The 18,394-nt window shown below is 40.1% G+C and overlaps 1 protein-coding gene and 1 long non-coding RNA gene across 6 annotated transcripts in view; both read left to right on the forward strand.

Moving 5' to 3' along the window:
• The window catches only part of LOC118388408 (transcriptional adapter 3-like), a 30,708-nt gene extending 19,069 nt beyond the window's left edge, over positions 1 to 11,639 (forward strand). For all 3 annotated transcript variants that reach the window (XM_035777458.2, XM_035777459.2, XM_035777462.2), the window contains exons 5-10: positions 3,842 to 3,947; positions 4,332 to 4,464; positions 4,608 to 4,711; positions 6,501 to 6,610; positions 10,409 to 10,600; positions 10,932 to 11,639. In XM_035777458.2, the coding sequence (XP_035633351.1) occupies positions 3,842 to 3,947; positions 4,332 to 4,464; positions 4,608 to 4,711; positions 6,501 to 6,610; positions 10,409 to 10,600; positions 10,932 to 11,124 (838 nt within the window). In that variant the 3' untranslated portion in view covers positions 11,125 to 11,639. The remainder of the gene's footprint in view (positions 1 to 3,841; positions 3,948 to 4,331; positions 4,465 to 4,607; positions 4,712 to 6,500; positions 6,611 to 10,408; positions 10,601 to 10,931) is intronic.
• A 1,392-nt stretch (positions 11,640 to 13,031) lies between these two features.
• On the forward strand, positions 13,032 to 18,238 carry LOC118388413 (uncharacterized). 3 transcript variants are annotated; one of them, XR_008144414.1, is made up of 6 exons: positions 13,032 to 13,588; positions 16,059 to 16,267; positions 16,402 to 16,510; positions 16,597 to 16,998; positions 17,236 to 17,383; positions 17,884 to 18,238. It is a non-coding gene; the product is annotated as an uncharacterized LOC118388413 (long non-coding RNA). The 3 variants fall into 3 exon arrangements; XR_008144413.1 differs by having other exon boundaries at positions 13,037 to 13,588; positions 16,402 to 16,505; XR_008144412.1 differs by having other exon boundaries at positions 13,034 to 13,588; positions 16,402 to 16,998.
• Positions 18,239 to 18,394: the final 156 nt, after the last annotated feature.

Consider the following 18,394-nt stretch of genomic DNA (forward strand, 5'->3'; position numbering starts at 1 on the left):
TTTCCTTCCGACTGTCAGCAATGCGATGTTAAAACAATTCACAACATTTTACTTTAGGGAAAGCTTCCCCTAGCCTTATGGACGCGCTGCCTAAGCTTGCATATTAAAAACGTAATGCATGGGACTTCCATTCGCTATTCGAGTGCTGGCTACAGATTACATTTCTTTTTTTGTGGGCCATTCTAAATAAATAACAATATTCCACACATATATTAGTAAACTATATGTAAAGACCAGATTAAAGTAAGAATAGTCTGATGGATGAGAATATTAACAAGTGCTTGTCAAATTGTCAATTAGAAACTGATAAAGTGTGTGCAGCCTGCACAAGAAACAGAGCAGAGCTCATGCCTTCATGCAACTTTTTTCCAATCATTAGTCGCATCATGCAGCCTTAGAATGTATTAAAAATCAAAACATATAGCCTGTTTTTTCACAACTAAGGTTGCATAAATAACTCTAAATTAAGCATGTAAACTCAGAAGAAAAAAAATACACTTTTTCAGGACTCTGTCTTTCAAAGATAATTTGTAAAAATCCAAATAACTGATCTTCATTGTAAAGGGTTTAACGCGGTTCCCCATGCTTGTTCAATGAACCATAAACAATTAATGAACATGCACCTGTGGAACGGTCATTAAGACACTCACAGCTTACAGACGGTAGGTAATTAAGGTCACAGTTATGAAAACTTAGGACACTAAAGAGGTCTTTCTGCTGACTCTGGAAAAACACCAAAAGAAAGATGCCCAGGGTCCCTGCTCTTCTGCGTGAACGTGCCTTAGGCATGCTGCAAGGAGGCATGAGGACTGCAGATGTGGCCAGGGCAATAAATTGCAATGTCCGTACTGTGAGACGCCTAAGACAGGGAGGCAGGAAGGACAGCTGATCGTCCTCACAGTGGCAGACCACGTGTAACAACACCTGCACAGAATCAGTACATTCGAACATCACACCTGCAGGACAGGTACAGGATGGCAACAACAACTGTCAGAGTTACACCAGGAATGCATAATCCCTCCATCAGTGCTCAGACTCGGGGCGGCAGATAGCTTAGTGGTTAGAGCGTTGGACTAGTGACCGAAAGGTTGCAACATCAAATCCCCGAGCTGACAAGGTAGAAATATGTTGTTCTGCCCCTGAACAAGAATTTGTTCTTAACTGACTTGTCTGGTAAAATATTTTTTTTTTTTAAATAAACGTGCTCTGACTGTCTGCAATAGGCTGAGAGAGGCTGGACTGAGGGCTTGTAGGCCTGTTGTAAGGCAGGTCTTCACCAGACATCACTGGAAACAATGTCGCCTATGGGCACAAACCCACCTTCTCTGGACCAGACAAGACTGGCAAAAAGTGCTCTTGACTCACAAGTCTCGGTTTTGTCTCGCCAGGGCTGATAGTCGGATTCGCGTTTAACGTCGAAGGAATGAGCCTGTACTCTGGAGAGGGATCTATTTGGAGTTGGAGGGTCCGTCATGGTCTGGGGCAGTGTGTCACAGCATCATCGGACAGAGCTTGTTGTCATTGTAGGTAATCTCAACGCTCTGCATTACAGGGAAGACATCCTCCTCCCTCATGTGGTACCCTTCCTGCAGGCTCATCCTGACATGACCCTCCAGCATGACACACACAGAATGAGCAGTATGGCTGATTTCCTGCAAGACAGGAATGTCAGTGTTCTGCCATGGCCAGTGAAGAGCCCGGATCTCAATCCCATTGAGCACTTCTGGGACCTGTTGGATTGGAGGGTGAGGGCTAGGGACATTCCCTCCCAGAAATGTCTGGGAACTGGCAGGTGCCTTGGTGGAAGAATGGGGTAACATATCACAGCAAGAACTGGCCAATCTGGTGCAGTCCATGAGCCACACCAGATACTGACTGTTACTTTTGATTTTGCCCCCCGCTGAAAATGAACGCAGTTGACAGTGAACGGACGATTCTTATTTTGCTGAGTTTTGGAGGACCTGTTTCTTTGTTAACCGCTCACAGAACAGACGCATGTTGCCACTCCCTATCTATTATATTCATCAATGTTCAATTGTATTCTTCATACTATAAAAAAATGCCACTGAATTCTAAGAAAATCTTGTCTACTAAGTGAACTAGTGTAGCCCACAGCCATATGGCATGGCCAGATCAGGGCCTGACATAAGGCCAACTCAGAATATGCTATTCTGCTCTTCTAAAATAGGATACATTTTCTTCATATGATGTTTGTTTAAACCTGTCTAAAATAAATCATGGATTTGTTGTGATTGTGTACACTATATTAAATTGATTTATTATACTTTTTTAAATGTAATTTTCCAAAGGTCTGCATCAGTGGCTTGTAGGCTATGCGTGGAAACCAGGAGATGTTAAACATGTTTATTTTAATTAACGGTCAATTACCATTAGACCTGCAGCTATTTGCGTGACAATCACCAACTGAGAAAATGTTATGACCGCCACAGCCCTAACTGAGCGCATACCAGGCTGTTTATTTCAAAGCCTTTTACATTTAATTCAGCTCCGGTCATGCTAATTTGTCTTTTTGTGATCTACGGAAACAACTTTGAAGATGACGACCACAAAATGTAAAATATTCAAGAAACTTGCACCGCTACAGTTGGAAGTCGGAAGTTTACATACACTTAGGTTGGAGTCATTAAAACTCATTTTTCAACCACCCCCAAATTTCCTGTTAAAAGTATAGTTTTGGCAAGTCGGTTCGGACATCTCCTTTGTGCATGACACAAGTAATTTTTCCAACAATTGTTTAGACAGATTATTTCACTTATAATTCACTGTATCACAATTCCAGTGGGTCAAATGTTTACAAACACTAAGTTGACTGTGCCTTTAAACAGCTTGGAAAATTCCAGAAAATGATGTCATGGCTTTAGAAGCTTCAGATAAGCTAATTGACATAATTTGAGTCAATTGAAGGTGTACCTGTGGATGTATTTCAAGGCCTACCTTAAAATGCAATGCCTCTTTGATTGACATCATGGGAAAATCAAAAAAAATCAGCCTAGACATCAGAAAAAAATTGTAGACCTCCACAAATCTGGTTCATCCTTGTGAGCAATTTCCAAACTCCTGAAGGTACCACGTTCATCTGTACAAACAATAGTACGCAAGTATAAACACCATGGGACCATGCAGCCGTCATACCGCTCAGGAAGGAGACTCGTTCTGTCTCCTAGAGATGAATGTGCTTTGGTGCAAAAAGTGCAAATCAATCCCAGAACAACAGCAAAGGACCTTGTGAAGATGCTGGAGGAAACAGGCACAAAAGTATCTATATCCACAGTAAAACGAGTCCTATATCGATATAACCTGAAAGGCCGCTCAGCAAGGAAAAAGTCACTGCTCCAACACCGCCATTAAAAAAAGCCAGACTACGGTTTGCAACTGCACACATTCTTAAAATGAAGTGGCGATCCTAACTGACCTAAGAGGGATTTTTTTTACTAGGATTAAATGTCAGGAATTGTGGAAAAACTGAGATTTAAATGCATTTGGCTAAAGTGTGTGTGTGTGTGTAAACTTCCAACTTCAACTGTATGTCAACAGAGCTTGGTGCTTATTATTGGATGTATTAGGTTACAATTGCTGACTTTTTGGATATAAGGTTAATGGTATGTTAGAGAAAGACCCCACTGAACGATTCAGAACATCAATAATCATATTTGTCTTGGTAAAATCTATTTTATAACAAGTGAAATTTCATCACCAACTCTGGGCAGGGTCAGTGGACACCTTAACAGTGTCACTTACAGACACAAGCTGGTTTGAGATAGGATAGGATATGTGTTTGTTTTTCATTGTCCCACATGCATCTGTTTATTATGTTTTCCAGATTTTGGGCATCAGTAGAGCCATACTGTGCTGACATCACAAATGAAGAAATCCGGGTTCTGGAAGAACTATTGAAGCCCCCGGATGATGAGGCTGAATACTACAAGGTACAATATTGAATGTCCAAAATCTTTTGTGTTTTATGTCATATTCTTTACCTTTATTTAATAAGGTTAAGAACAAATTCTTATTTTCAATGATTGCCTAGTGGGTTAACTGCCTTGTCAGCTCAGGGGTTTGAACTTGCAACCTTCCGGTTACTAGTCCAACGCTCTAACCACTAGGCTACCCTGCCGCCCCATATTATGCTCATTACATTAGTAGCTGACTTATCAGGTCCCAAGCACTACCAGCATATCTGATAGTAGGTATTCTGTGACACTTCAGATAAGAGTTGTGCTTTAGAATGGTGTGTTACTCACATCCTCTGTTAAAGATTTCCCCAAGGAGAAAACATAGATTAATAGTATTGTATTGGTTGTATTGTGAAGATTCCAGCATTGGGGAAACACTTCTCTCAGCGATGGGCTCAGGAGGATCTACTGGAGGAACAGAGGGAAGGAGCACGAGCCAACGACAAGAAGAAAAGCCTCATGGGACCACTATCTGAGCTCGACGCCAAAGGTGAGTGCACCCCAGGGATGGGGATGATGACATACAGTATGTATTTAATGGATGAGCCTTCATAAATGGGTATAGTGTCTGTCTACATTCAGCACAGAAATTATGTGTATTTGTCTGATATGAGGATGCTTTTATTCTCTCAGATGTGGATGCCCTGCTAAAGAAGTCAGAGTCCCAGCACGACCCCCCAGAGGATGGCTGTCCCTTCGGTCCTCTCACACAGAGGCTCCTTCAGGCTCTTGTTGAGGTCACATACAGTTGAAGTCGGAAGTTTACAAACACCTTAGCCAACTACATTTAAACTCAGTTTTTCACAATTCCTGACATTTAATCCTAGTAAACATTCCTTGTCTTAGGTCAGTTAGGATCACCACTTTATTTTAAGAATGTGAAATGTCAGAATAATAGTAGAGAATGATTTATTTCAGCTTTTATTTATTTCATCACATTCCCAGTGGGTCAGAAGTTTACATGCACTCAATTAGTATTTGGTAGCATTGCCTTTAAATTGTTTAACTTGGATCAAACGTTTCGGGTAGCCTTCCACAAGCTTCCCACAATAAATTGGGTGAATTTTGGCCCATTCCTCCTGACAGAGCTGGTGGAACTGAGTCAGGTTTGTACACGCCTTTTCAGTTCTGCCCAAATTGCCACAAATTGTCTATAGGATTGAGGTCAGGGCTTTGTGATGGCCACTCCCATACCTTGACTTTGTTGTCCTTAAGCCATTTTTCCACAACTTTGGAACTATGCTTGGGGTCATTGTTCATTTGGAAGACCCATTTGCGACCAAGCTTTAACTTCCTGGCTGATGTCTTGATGTTGCTTCAATATATCCATATAATTTTCCTACCTCACAAAACCATCTATTTTTTGAAGTGCACCAGTCCCTTATGCAGCAAAGCACCCCCACAACATGATGCTGCCACCCCCGTGCTTCAGAGTTGGGATGTTGTTCTTTGGCTTGCAAGCCTCTCCCTTTTTCCTCCAAACATAATGATGACCATTGTGGTCAAACAGTTCTATTTTTGTTATTTTAGACCAGGGGACAAATCTCCAAAAAGTACTATCTTTGTCCCCATGTGCAGTTGCAAACTGTAGTTTGGCTTTTTAATGGCGGTTTTGGAGAAGTGGCTTCTTCCTTGCTGAGTGGCCTTTCAGGTTATGTCGATATAGGACTCGTTTTACTGTGTGTGTCTGTATATATATATATATATATACTTGTGTGCCTGTTTCCTCCAGCATCTTCACAAGGTCCTTTGCTGTTGTTCTGGGATTGATTTGCACTTTTCGCACCAAAGCACATTCATCTCTAGGAGACAGAACGCATCTCCTTCATGAGCGGTATGACGGCTGCATGGTCCCATGGTGTTTATACTTGCGTACTATTGTTTGTACAGATGAACGTGGTACCTTCAGGCGTTTGAAAATTGCTCACAAGGATGAACCAGATTTGTGGAGGTCTACAATTTTTTTTCTGATGTCTTGGCTGATTTCTTTTGATTTTCCCATGATGTCAATCAAAGAGGCATTGAATTTGAAGGTAAGCCTTGAAATACATCCACAGGTACACCTCCAATTGACTCAAATGATGTCAATTAGCCTATCAGAAGCTTCTAAAGCCATGACATCATTTTCTGGAATTTTCCAAGCTTTTTAAAGGCACAGTCAACTTAGTGTATGTAAACTTTTGACCCACTGGAATTGTGATACAGTGAATTATAAGTGAAATAATCTGTCTAAACAATTGTTGTAAAAATTACTTGTCATGCACAAAGTAGATGTCTGAACCGACATGCCAAAACTATAGTTTGTTAACGACAGATTTGTCGATTGGTTAAAAAATGAGTTTTAATGACTCCAACCTAAGTATGTATATTTCTAACTTCAACTGTATCTTAGGCTTTATTGTTGACTACGCATACAATTCTAAATTACTTTTGAAATCTTAACCCTGCAAATAACTAGTAGATTTGAATAATTTATAATTAAACTGTAGAATTTAAATTCTTTAATATTGTTGTTTTTTCGTGCAGGAGAATATCATATCCCCCATGGAGGATTCTCCAGTCCCCGACATATTGGGGAAGGATGGTGGGAACGATGGGGCTGGGACCTCACCTCGCAACCAGGGCAAAGCTTTTAGGTAAAGGCCTATCCTCCATAAAGTAACATCACCCCTTCATAACCTTGTAGGATACATTCTATAGATACCCTGAAAGAAAATGCTGAATAGCAACAAAGTAGGGCTCGACATACAAGGATACCCGCTGGCCTGAGGAGGTTTTGGAACCCCCCCTGGGCCAGTCAACCATCCACATCATTGGCCTGCTTGGGCCAGTGAAAATAATAATGTATAATTCTATTTTCAATCTAGGCTACATAATTGATGAAAAAACAGATGAAATCCTGAAAACGTTAGTTCGTTATGTAGATTATTTATCAAACACACGGTGCAGCAGCTCACAAAATGAAGGGGGAAACCTGAAGGCATACCTGAATGCCTTCAACTGAAATGTGTCTTGCGCATTTATCCCAACCCCTCTGAATCAGAAACGACAATGGTAGGGTAGGTAGGAAAGATGTTTCAATTTACGATATCTACAAGTAAATTCTAAGGCATCAATGGGTATGCAAACCAGGTATTCAAATAGTTTGGTCCGAAGTCAGGTTAAATCTTTGCGATATGCAATTCAGTAATTGTGTGCTGTTTGAATAAACATTTCTAAAGGCTTTAAAATACATATTTTAAACGGCCCAATTAAATGTTGACTGCAAAGTAGGTCTATGTGATATGATGATTTGTATCCATTTGGGGGGGTACTTGTTTGGCAAACCCTGCCATCACATCATCTGTAGCCTACACTGCGGATTGGTAGGCTACAGTACAAAACACAGCTAGCCAAACACTGCGGTCTCTAGCTAGGTGAGCAATTGATTTAAAAAGGTAAACTACACCCTCCAATTATTTGTGTGTATGTGTGTATGTGTGTATGTGTGTATGTGTGTATGTGTGTGTGTGTGTGTGTGTGTGTGTGTGTGTGTGTGTGTGTGTGATATATATATATATATATGTGTGTGTGTGTATGTATTATATTAATATATATATATATAAATATAATATATATTTATATTATTATTATCATTATTATTATATACATACATACATACATACATACATACATACATGCATACCAATTGTGCAAGTTCTCCCACTTAAAAATATGAGAGAGGCCTGTAATTTTCATCATAGGTACCCTTCAACTATGACAGACAAAATGAAAAACAAAATCCAGAAAAACAAAATGTAGGATTTGTAATGACTTTATTTGCAAATTATGGAGGAAAATAAGTATTTGGTCACCAACAAACAAGCAAGATTTCTGGCTCTCACAGACCTGTAACTTCTTCTTTAAGAGGCTCCTCTGTCCTCCACTTGTTACCTGCATTTATCAGTATAAAAAACACCTGTCCACAACCACAAACAGTCACACTCCAAACTCCACTTTGGCCAAGACCAAAGAGCTGTCAAAGGACACCAGAAACAACATTTTAGACCTGCACCAGGCTGGGAAGACTGAATCTGCAATAGGTAAGCAGCTTGGTTTGAAGAAATCAACTGTGGGAGCAATTATTAGGAAATGGAAGATATATAAGACCACTCACCCTGTGGGGTCAAAATGATCACAAGAACGGTGAGCAAAAATCCCAGAACCACACGGGGGGACCTAGTGAATGACCTGCAGAGAGCTGGGACCAAAGTAACAAAGCCTACCATCAGTAACACACTACGCCGCCAGGGACTCAAATCCTGCAGTGCCAGACGTGTCCCCCTGCTTAAGCCAGTACATGTCCAGGCCCGTCTGAAGTTTGCTAGAGAGCATTTGGCTGATCCAGAAAAAGATTGGGAGAATGTCATATGGTCAGATGAAAACAAAATATAACTTTTTGGTAAAAACTCAACTGGATGCAACTCAGAATGCTGAGTTGCATCCACAGAACACCATACCTACTGTGAAGCATGGGGGTGGAAACATCATGCTTTGGGGCGGTTTTTCTGCAAAGGGACCAGGACGACTGATCCGTGTAAAGGAAAGAATGAATGGGGCCATGTATCGTGAGATTTTGAGTGACAACCTCCTTCCATCAGCAAGGGCATTGAAGATGAAACGTGGCTGGGTCTTTCAGCATGACAATGATCCCAAACACACCGCCCGGGCAACGAAGCAGTGAGAAGCATTTCAAGGTCCTGGAGTGGCCTAGCCAGTCTCCAGATCTCAACCCCATAGAAAAGCTTTGGAGGGAGTTGAAAGTCTGTGTTGCCCAGCAACAGCCCCAAAACATCACTGCTCTAGAGGAGACCTGCATGGAGGAATGGGCCAAAATACCAGCAACAGTGTGTGAATACCTTGTGAAGACTTACAGAAAACGTTTGACCTCTGTCATTGCCAACAAAGGGTATTGTTGTGGAAATTTCCTCTATTTACCAAATCATGGGAGCAAACCACACACGTCAGAGTTAGTTATAAAAGTCCATCTTTAATTATATGAGCTCTATCACAATCCTGTGACTCTCAGATCAATTCAGTGTCTCTCAGTGAATTCTCTGAGAACCCCCTTACAATGCAACTGAGTTCCTTTTAATAGCAAAGACACACCTAGTCAGACAGCATAGACATAATTCATCGTTCAGCTTTGTCTCCTTTCCCAAACCCCAGAACCATAAACCAATCCTCCATATCAACAGGCATATATCAAATTGTAAGTTAGATACAACCAACTCAAAATACAACCAAACCTGGACACGCTCACGGAGAGGAGAGTGAGGCTATAGGTTAAGATAAAATCAACATTAGAGGGAGCATAGAATGATTCCAGACACTGCAACCCTCCTTTCCCCACTGGGAAAGGTAGGGAGTAAAAGATATGTTTACACATGATGACACTTTGACCTCTCCCCTCTCTGTGGCCCATGCAACTTAGTTTTGACATAGAACAGATAACTGCAACCTCGCCACAGTATTATACAAAAATACCATTCTGATGAGAATTAACTTACACATATTTGATGAATATTAAACATCTTACATATGTTACCAACACATTCTGATCCTTCCACGACAGTATATAACAAAATATTGAGAAACTTTTGTTATTGACCAAATACTTATTTTCCACCATAATTTGCAAAAAAAATCATAAAAAATCCTACAATGTGATTTTCTGGATTTTTCTTTTCTCATTTTGTCTGTTATAGTTGAAGTGTACCTATGATGACAATTACAGGCCTCTCTCTCATATTTTTAAGTGGGAGAACTTGCACAATTGGTGGCTGACTAAATACTGTTTTGCCCCACTGTGTATGTATGTATGTGTGTGTGTGTGTGTATATATATATATATATATATCTTGATGTGGTTTAAGCGTTGTTATGGATTTGTACTCTATCAAAAAAGTGATTTTTTTTAAGAGTGAAACTCGTAAACCTGGAAAAACAAAACCGTGAACTATATTTAGCTAAATATAAAACTGATTTTATAGGGCCCTACAACTCGCTAACAAAATCGGTAACAATAACACTCTTTTTGAGATTGCACAAATGTTTAATTTTCAATCTCCAAACAATCATGTAAATATGATATTGCCAAGTAATAATTATAAAAAATATAATTATTTGTGTATGGAGGGTAGGTCATAGGCTCTAGTTACTTGCTCAGACTGCAAATTAAAGATACAGTTTAAATGATTTGCACATTATTCGGGCCAGTAGCAGTCAGTTGGCACTAGAAAATGAAACTTAATGTCAAGCCCCGAACAAAGGCTTTGTAGATTACACCAAAGTATTCCAATCACTACTTACTTCTTCTGCAACTCTGCAGAAGTTCTGCAACTCACTCATCAGTTAACTAGTTATTTCTCTCCTCTGACTTTCCCTCTTTCCTAGTGTTCCTCACACACGCTCCCTAGAAGCGCGGATCAAGGAGGAGCTGATGTCTCAGGGGCTTCTGGATTCTGAGGAACGGCCCGGAGCAGGCGGAGACTCAGAGGATGAGGTGCTGGCTGAACTCCACAAGAGACAGGCTGAACTCAAAGCCCTGAGTGCCCACAACAGATCCCGCAAGCAGGAGCTACTCCGGTGAGAGCACAGGAGAAATGTAAAATATACATCAGAAATAAGGTTTATTAAGGTCAAAAAGGATTGTATAATGACTTAGTTCAAGACCTATAAGGAGGGATGTTCTGACATCGATGATAATGAGTTGCACTTATAGAAGGCCCAGTTGGTTCTCATTGTGTTCCACTTCATCCAACATCAATATGTATAGCGGAGTTTAAGGGAGTGTTAAGCTTTTTTTAAATGTATTTTTTACCTGAACACACATCACAAACTATTACTGGATTAGCATTTTATTCATAACAAGCCTCAGCATTCATCCTTTACTCTAAACTTCCCATCCTCCTCACAGCCTGGCAAAGGAGGAGATGCGGAAGCAGGAGTTGCGGCAGAGGGTCCGGGTGTCGGATAATGAGGTCATGGAAGGCTTCCGTCGCATCATGGCTGCTCGGCAGAAAAAACGAATGCCAACAAAGAAGGAGAAAGATCAGGCATGGAAAGCACTGAAGGAGAGGGACAGCATCCTCAAGCTGCTGGATGGTTAGAGGGACAATAGTTTAGGGTGGGGATGGGAAGGGGTAGGTTTTCAGTCTGCCAATGAGTATATACTGTTTATGTGTCTGGTCATATGCTTACATGCTCTAGTGGCCATAAGCATTTGTGTTACTTTATAAAACTCCCCAATGGAAGTACAGTGAATACCTGCAATGATGTAGCATGATTGTCATAGTTGTTGACACTCGATGTTGAAAATGGAGGTATCTATGTTTTGTATTGATAATTACTGTATTCTTGCATGAATGTGCTAACTAAACTTTCAGTGCATATTCACTATTGGAACATCGTCACCATAAGAGTTTATGATCATTTAATGTGCATTGTTGGCGTTTGTTAGTTTTTTTTACTAATAACTGATAGTTTCCCACTGGCATTTTCCAAGTTCTGTTGTCGATTTTGTTTTAATTTTATTTTTAACGTTATATAGTGCATTTCTTTTCTCTAGTATGGAAAAACAAACTATGAATGTTTGAATAAATAAATATCAGAAAAATGGTTGTGAGGGAGTGTTTGTAATGTGCCATTCAACTTTCACACTAGCAGTGTAACGTTGGGAAACGTTTAACCAAAGATTTGAATCGCTAAACCAAGATAGACCACAGTCTGTCGTTATCAACGGGAACAAATTAGTCATAGTTGGCAGAACAAGCAAGGAGGTAGTAAAATCCTATTAGCCTGTTCTAGCATCATCTGCATATTCCGTTAGGGAATGCCTACTCTGAAGTGAGCGTGTGCAATAACTAAATTAGCCTTTGCACTCCTAAACAACGCGATTGTTTACAACTTTAGCAAATGGTGAAGTCAACGAAACTTTGTCCACTCTGTTCATAATAGATCTCTAGTTTTGGGAACAAAACTATTGAGATCAAGTGTTTCATCGATGAGAAAATGTGCAGAATGTCGGCTGAAATTCATCCCTTTTTTATTTTTTACAAATAACTAGTATTGTTTTCCACTGGCATTTTCCAAGATCTGTTGTCGATTTTGTTTTACTTTTATTTTTAACGTTATATAGTGCATTTCTATTCTCCAGTATGGAAAAACAAACTGAATGTTTGAAAAAGTAAATATCAGAAAAGGGTTGTGAGGGAGTGTCTAATGTGACGTTGGGAAACGTTTAACCAAAGACTTGAATAGCTAAACCAAGGTAGATACAGTCTCTGTCAATGGGAACAAATGAGTCATATTGAGCAGCACAAGCAAGGAGGTCGGCAGAGCCAAGCACGAGCTAGCATCATCTGCATATTCGACAGTGAACGCCTATTCTTAAATGCGCGTGTGCAATAACTAAATTCGCTTTAGTAATCCTAAACAACGTGATTTTTTACAATTTTGGCAAATGGTCTGCACAATTTAGTCCACTCTGTACATAACACACTTCTAGTTTGGGGAACATAATTGTATTGAGAGCAAATGTTTCATCGATGACAAAATGTGCAGAATGTAGGCCGAAATCCATCTCCTCCCACTGCTGGGCACATGGTTTGTGGAAACGCCAAGCAGATGCTTCAAATGTATACATCCCGAAATATCTCTCATTGGTTGTATTCCATACACTTAAAATACCTCAGCCCTCAAATGAAGTGGGCACTGTTAGTGTTTCATACTGGAGAGGGGATGCAAATCAACGACGCTGGACAAGAGTGTAATCAGGTGTATCAAAAGGCAGTTTATTGGTCAAAGTTATCTTGTCCTGCTGTTTATCGTGCACGGACCTAAGGAATGTGACTTGTGAGGAGTCAGAATAATTAGGCTGCTCAGCCAGAGTTTACAGCAGAACGTATACACAGAATAATGTAGGCGGAGTCTCGTCGTGTTGGTCTTCTGACTGGTCCTGAAGAGTTGGAGGCACAGCAAAGTCCTTTGCTCTTGGCACCCGACCAGTAGGGGGGTAGAGTGTGTGTGTACAGTGCTCATGAAATGTATGTGTGTCAAGGAAACGTGGATATTGGTAATGTCTGCTTTAGGCCCAGGTGTTTCCTGTCTTTGCAGGAGTGCATGCTGGGTTCAATGTCAGTGAGATAGCTTGGCACTTCTAAGCTCGTTATTGTTGCAGGCTGCTCTTTGTAGTTTTACAGGGGAGTAGTATATTTGCGTGATGGCAGCTGTGTGTCCTTCGGATAATCATGTTATTGCACACAGGCTCTAGACTTGACTGTAACCAGAGCTTTGGTCTGCTAGTAACGCTTCATATTAGATTATTTATATAACAGCACTTCTGATGACTTATTATGACGTCTGACGAGTTGACACTTGCAGGGCGAGGGAAGAGTAAATTCATTTTAAATTGACCGCTCTTGCCCAGAAATTTGTCAGTCGTTCATCGCACGGTTGTGTTTTCAGTCATCATGAAACAGTTGTGTGCGCTACAGTTAATTATGATTGCATTTCGTATCTTGGCTAGAAGACAACGCATCCGCAGACATCGAATGTTAGCCATTCTACTATCAGGTAAATTCAAAATTACAATGTATAAGTGTGATGTCAGGGAAAGTTATATGCGCAAGTTAACGTTTCCCAAAAAAATATTCAAACAAAAACATATTTACTTTTATGATATGCGTTTGAGCCGCCATGTGCATTAAGTAACGTACTTTCTAAATTATTTACATTCGTTTTTAATTCCATTTGTATGTTAGCTTATCCATATTAATGTTGGTTTTAAGTTATTTATATATATATGTATATATATATTTTTTTAACGTTTCAGCTTATTTCTATTGTATGTAAAGAATCCAAGCAGTACATCTCTCCACAATAGTGTAAAATCTTCATAAATATGTTCAATTATAAATCTACTGATGTCTTGCCATAGTATTCTTTCATGAATACAATGCCCAAAAAGATGCAACACCGTTTCTGGGTGGTTACTACAAAAGGAGCAATTTGAGTTGATGTTTTCCTTAAACTTCTTCATATAGTGGTTGGCAAGATAATATTTATGAATAATTTTAAAGGAAACTTCCTTAATTTTGTTAACAATTTGGTATGTGTATGGCAACATCCAAACTTTTTTCCAACTGATGTTATCAATAAATCCATTCCAATAAGGCATAGATATAGATAAGGTATACAACATCCTGCTGAAACAAGTTTCGTGTCGCTCTGTTGTTGAATGGACCAAAAGAGAAACAAATCTTTCCTACTGATGGGTCAACAGAAGGTAGGCTATGAGGGTCAGGTCTGAGAGCCTACCTTCTGTGGTGGCGCTACAAAGTATTAATTTAAGGGGGCTGAATAATTTTGCACGCCCAATTTTTCAGTTTTTGATTGGTTAAAAAAGTTTGAAATATCCAATAAATGTCGTTCCACTTCATGATTGTGTCCCACTTGTTGTTGATTCTTCACAAAAAAAATAGTTTTATATCTTTATGTTTGAAGCCTGAAATGTGGCAAAAGGTCGCAAAGTTCAAGGGGTCGAATACTTTCGCAAGGCACTGTATCATCCAGTTTATTTCATCTATATATATTATCAAGTTTATTTCATCTATATATATCATCCAGTTTATTTCATCTATATATATTATCCAGTTTATTTATATAGTTTCTATATTATCTAGTTTATTTTGTAACTCACTCAGTTCCATCTTCTCCTCCCCCAAGAGGTCAGCTGGGGACCTCTGAGAAAGGGAAGTTATCTTAATGAGCACCTTTTCCTCCTCAGTTTTTCTGGTCTTAAACAAGATTACTACCATATTTTCTAAGGTATTTGGACACTTCAAATTTAAAGAGCTCCCAGTTCTTGCAATAAGATTTTATTCACAAGCCCTTTCCCAAAAGTGTGAGAGCAGATATTTAACCTCAAACTTAACTACATGATTATTTAATAACAAGCTTTTTAGCTTCCAGTAGGATGCTCTACCAAGGTTCGTATCAGGGGTAAATATTTTGATATCAATGTAAATAGCCCTATGGTCTGTGAGGGGAATAGTACAAATATGTATAGTTACACACTCACTATCAATACATTTGGATATAAAACAAAAATCTATTCTGGATTGTCTGGAACCTGTTTTGTTAGTCCAAGTGAACAATCTGCCGGCCAGAAACCTCTCTCCATGTATCAGTAAGATCAAACTTTTTCATAAAAAGTATTAAACCCAAATTCTGACTGGTTGAAGAAGAAAAAAAAGACACCCTTGTTCACTTACCCTCGCTTTATATCCTTGGGCTAATCCCCGTCACCATTTTGGACGTTGGTCCAAACGATTAGCCAAACAAGGATTATTCGCAATGTAAGCCCCTCAGCCCTTCTTTCTGATCGAGTTTACAAGTGTACAATTATTTTCACTTCAGGCCTGAAACGCCCCACAATTCAATTCGCGATGATTGTACATCCGCTAAGAAAAATAAGCCAAAACTTTAGACCTCAACGGCAATATGGATAAGTAAACATACAAGTAAACTAATGTAAAAAAGGTTAGAAATTGTGCTACTAATGGACATGACGGCACAAACACATCTCATAAAAGTAGTAATATTTTTGTTTGGTTTGCTTTTGGATTTTTTTTTAATTAAACATTTTCCTTCTTCAGAAGTTCCAGCTAGGCAGGCTAACTTTATTTAGCTAATTAATTTGCTAGCTCTCATACAGTAGGCATATATTAATTATTATATAGTTCATATAGACATGCAATCATAATTGACTGTAGCACATATAAAGCACTGAAAACACAATCATCGCTGGATGAACAGTGACAAATTTCCATTTAAAAATAATTCCTTCCACTCTTGCCCTGCAAGTGTATACTCGTCAGACTTCATTAAACATCATTAGAAGTGTCCACTTAATTTGAGTGCTGAGGGGATAGGGTGTCTTTTAAGTGTTTGGAATGCTGCCCTTGAGTCATTGTGGAAAATGTTACATTTGTCAGTACTATACACAATGCATGCATTTCATTACTGCATGTTGTTTCATCAGACACTGGGCTGAGGACGTGTGGGAGGACTGCATCACAAATACATGGGTTAGATTCATCTTAATCTTTGGCTGCATTCATCCTGAAGGCGGAGGGCGCCTCTCAGTAGAGACCGAGGTGGAAATAATGCGATTCGGATACGTACCGACCTTCCTACAACAAGAGTCAACAGTCTTTGAGCCCAGCCTTGTACCAAAGACATTTTGATAAGGTATGCAAAGTATAGGTGTTCAACTGATCCTGGCTAGGGGGCTGATGTTTCTTTGGGGGGGCTTTATTTGCACCCTGCCTGGAGAAAGATGTGTGTATTAACTAGACAGTCTGCATCCACCCCTTTTCCCTCAGAATGCCCCAGTGGATGAGTGGATGCTGGCAGCAATGACCCAAGCAAGATGCAGTACAGCACCAACAACTGTTGCAGCGGGAGCTGCCTAGAGAAGTCCTACAAGGTGCAGTGAGTTGGATTCATCTTCACATGAAATCCACATAACTCATCAACTGGAACAGCATGCATGAATGTTAGTGTACCACTTCATTCAGGATCCGCTGCTGAAAGGACAGCGCTGTTTCATCTTGGCTGACGACTTCTATGAATGGAAGCAGGAGAAAGACAAGCAGCCCTTCATCTATTTCAGCAGCGTAGCCTAGTGGTTAGAGCGTTGGACTAGTAACCGTAAGGTTGCGAGTTCAAACCCCGAGCTGACAAGGTACAAATCTGTCGTTCTGCCCCTGAACAGGCAGTTAGCCCACTGTTCCCAGGCCGTCATTGAAAATAAGAATATGTTCTTAACTGACTTGCCTGGTTAAATAAAGGTAAAATTAAAATTTTCCCCCAGACTCAAGGACCCACTCATGTGAAAACAGAGGACCAGGATGAGGGGACACCCTATAAGGAGGATACAGACATGCATGTCTGAAGAAGGCTCTGTAGACCTGGAAGAGGTGAGCCTAGCCACACATACACCTTTCATCACTAAGAAAACTAACATTCAGAATAAGATGATTGAGTCTGATTACACTGATGAGGTCTCCCATCTTCCCTTTTCTTCTCAAAAATACTTTAGCACTCTCCCACTGACTCCATCCTGACCCATTTTGTGATCCTTCTGTTTGTCTGCAGTAATGAAATAATGTAAACTTTGCCTTTTGACCGATTTTATGTATTTCTGTCTTATGTAGGACAAAGGTGTCTGTGAGTGGAGAGGATGGCTGTTGCTGACCATTGCAGGACTGTTTGACTGATGGAGTCCCCATAGTGGAGATCCCCTCTAGACCTACACTGTGATCACTCTGGGTACATCCCCTATCATCAAGGCATCCATGACCGGTATGGGTCTGTTTAAAACATTACTCTCTTCTTGAGTAAATAATGTTTTTTATATATGAAAGTTGGTATGAGGTAGAATCACCAATGATTTTGCTTGTGTTGCGGGATGCCAGTGATTCTTGAGAGGTCAGAAGATGGCTGGATTTTGGTGAGAAGTCATTAGATGCCCTAAAACTGCATCAGTCCAAAAACAAACTGACCTTTCACCCAGTCTCTTCACTGGTCAACAACTCTCAAAAACAATTCCGAGTGCCTGCTGCCAGTGGATCCTCAGGCTAAGAAAGTATAACTGCATGACTTCACTGAGCTACATACCCATATTTGAGATGTCTGATGTGTTCCAATCATTGAATAGCTCTTGATCATTGGACTGGGAAAACCTTTCTAAACACTTAACATATCTAGGTTTAAATGTTGAAGAGTAAAAATACATAATGGGCTTCATACCATACTACACTTTCCTCCCTGCCTCCCCTCATCATATATACTTCCTTCCACAGGAGCTCAAGCCCTCAGCTGGCAGTAAGATGATGATGGGCTGGCTAAAGAGCAGCACACCCTCCAAGAGGAAAGAGCCAGACACTGGGGAAGTCAAACAGGAGGGCCACACAGGAGAAACCAGGCCTGAGAAGCAGCCGAAGACTGCAGGGCCTCTCCAACAGTGGCTGCAAGGACCCATTAAGAAACCCAGGACCAACTGAGTGGTTGGGACAAACATTGACTGACTTTGAAAAGAGATGGGAACAGACTGAAGAATGTATGTCTTATTGTCTTGAGGTGGAAGAGCGCAAATGGTTTGATTATTTTTTATGTCTGGTGTTGGTTGAAGATAATGTAATTAAACGTTTGACAGATTTCGATGGTCCCGTGTTCTGTCAACTTTCACAAGTGACCAATTTTTATATTTCAGTACAAGTAGTAGACTGAATACAAATACCAAGTGAGTGCCCCCATGCAAAATTACACATTTCAATGTATTCTAAGAGTATACTATAGATTTGAGTAAACTGT

The sequence above is a fragment of the Oncorhynchus keta genome, chromosome 10, assembly GCF_023373465.1.
Source record: "Oncorhynchus keta strain PuntledgeMale-10-30-2019 chromosome 10, Oket_V2, whole genome shotgun sequence".
Lineage (NCBI taxonomy): Eukaryota > Metazoa > Chordata > Actinopteri > Salmoniformes > Salmonidae > Oncorhynchus > Oncorhynchus keta.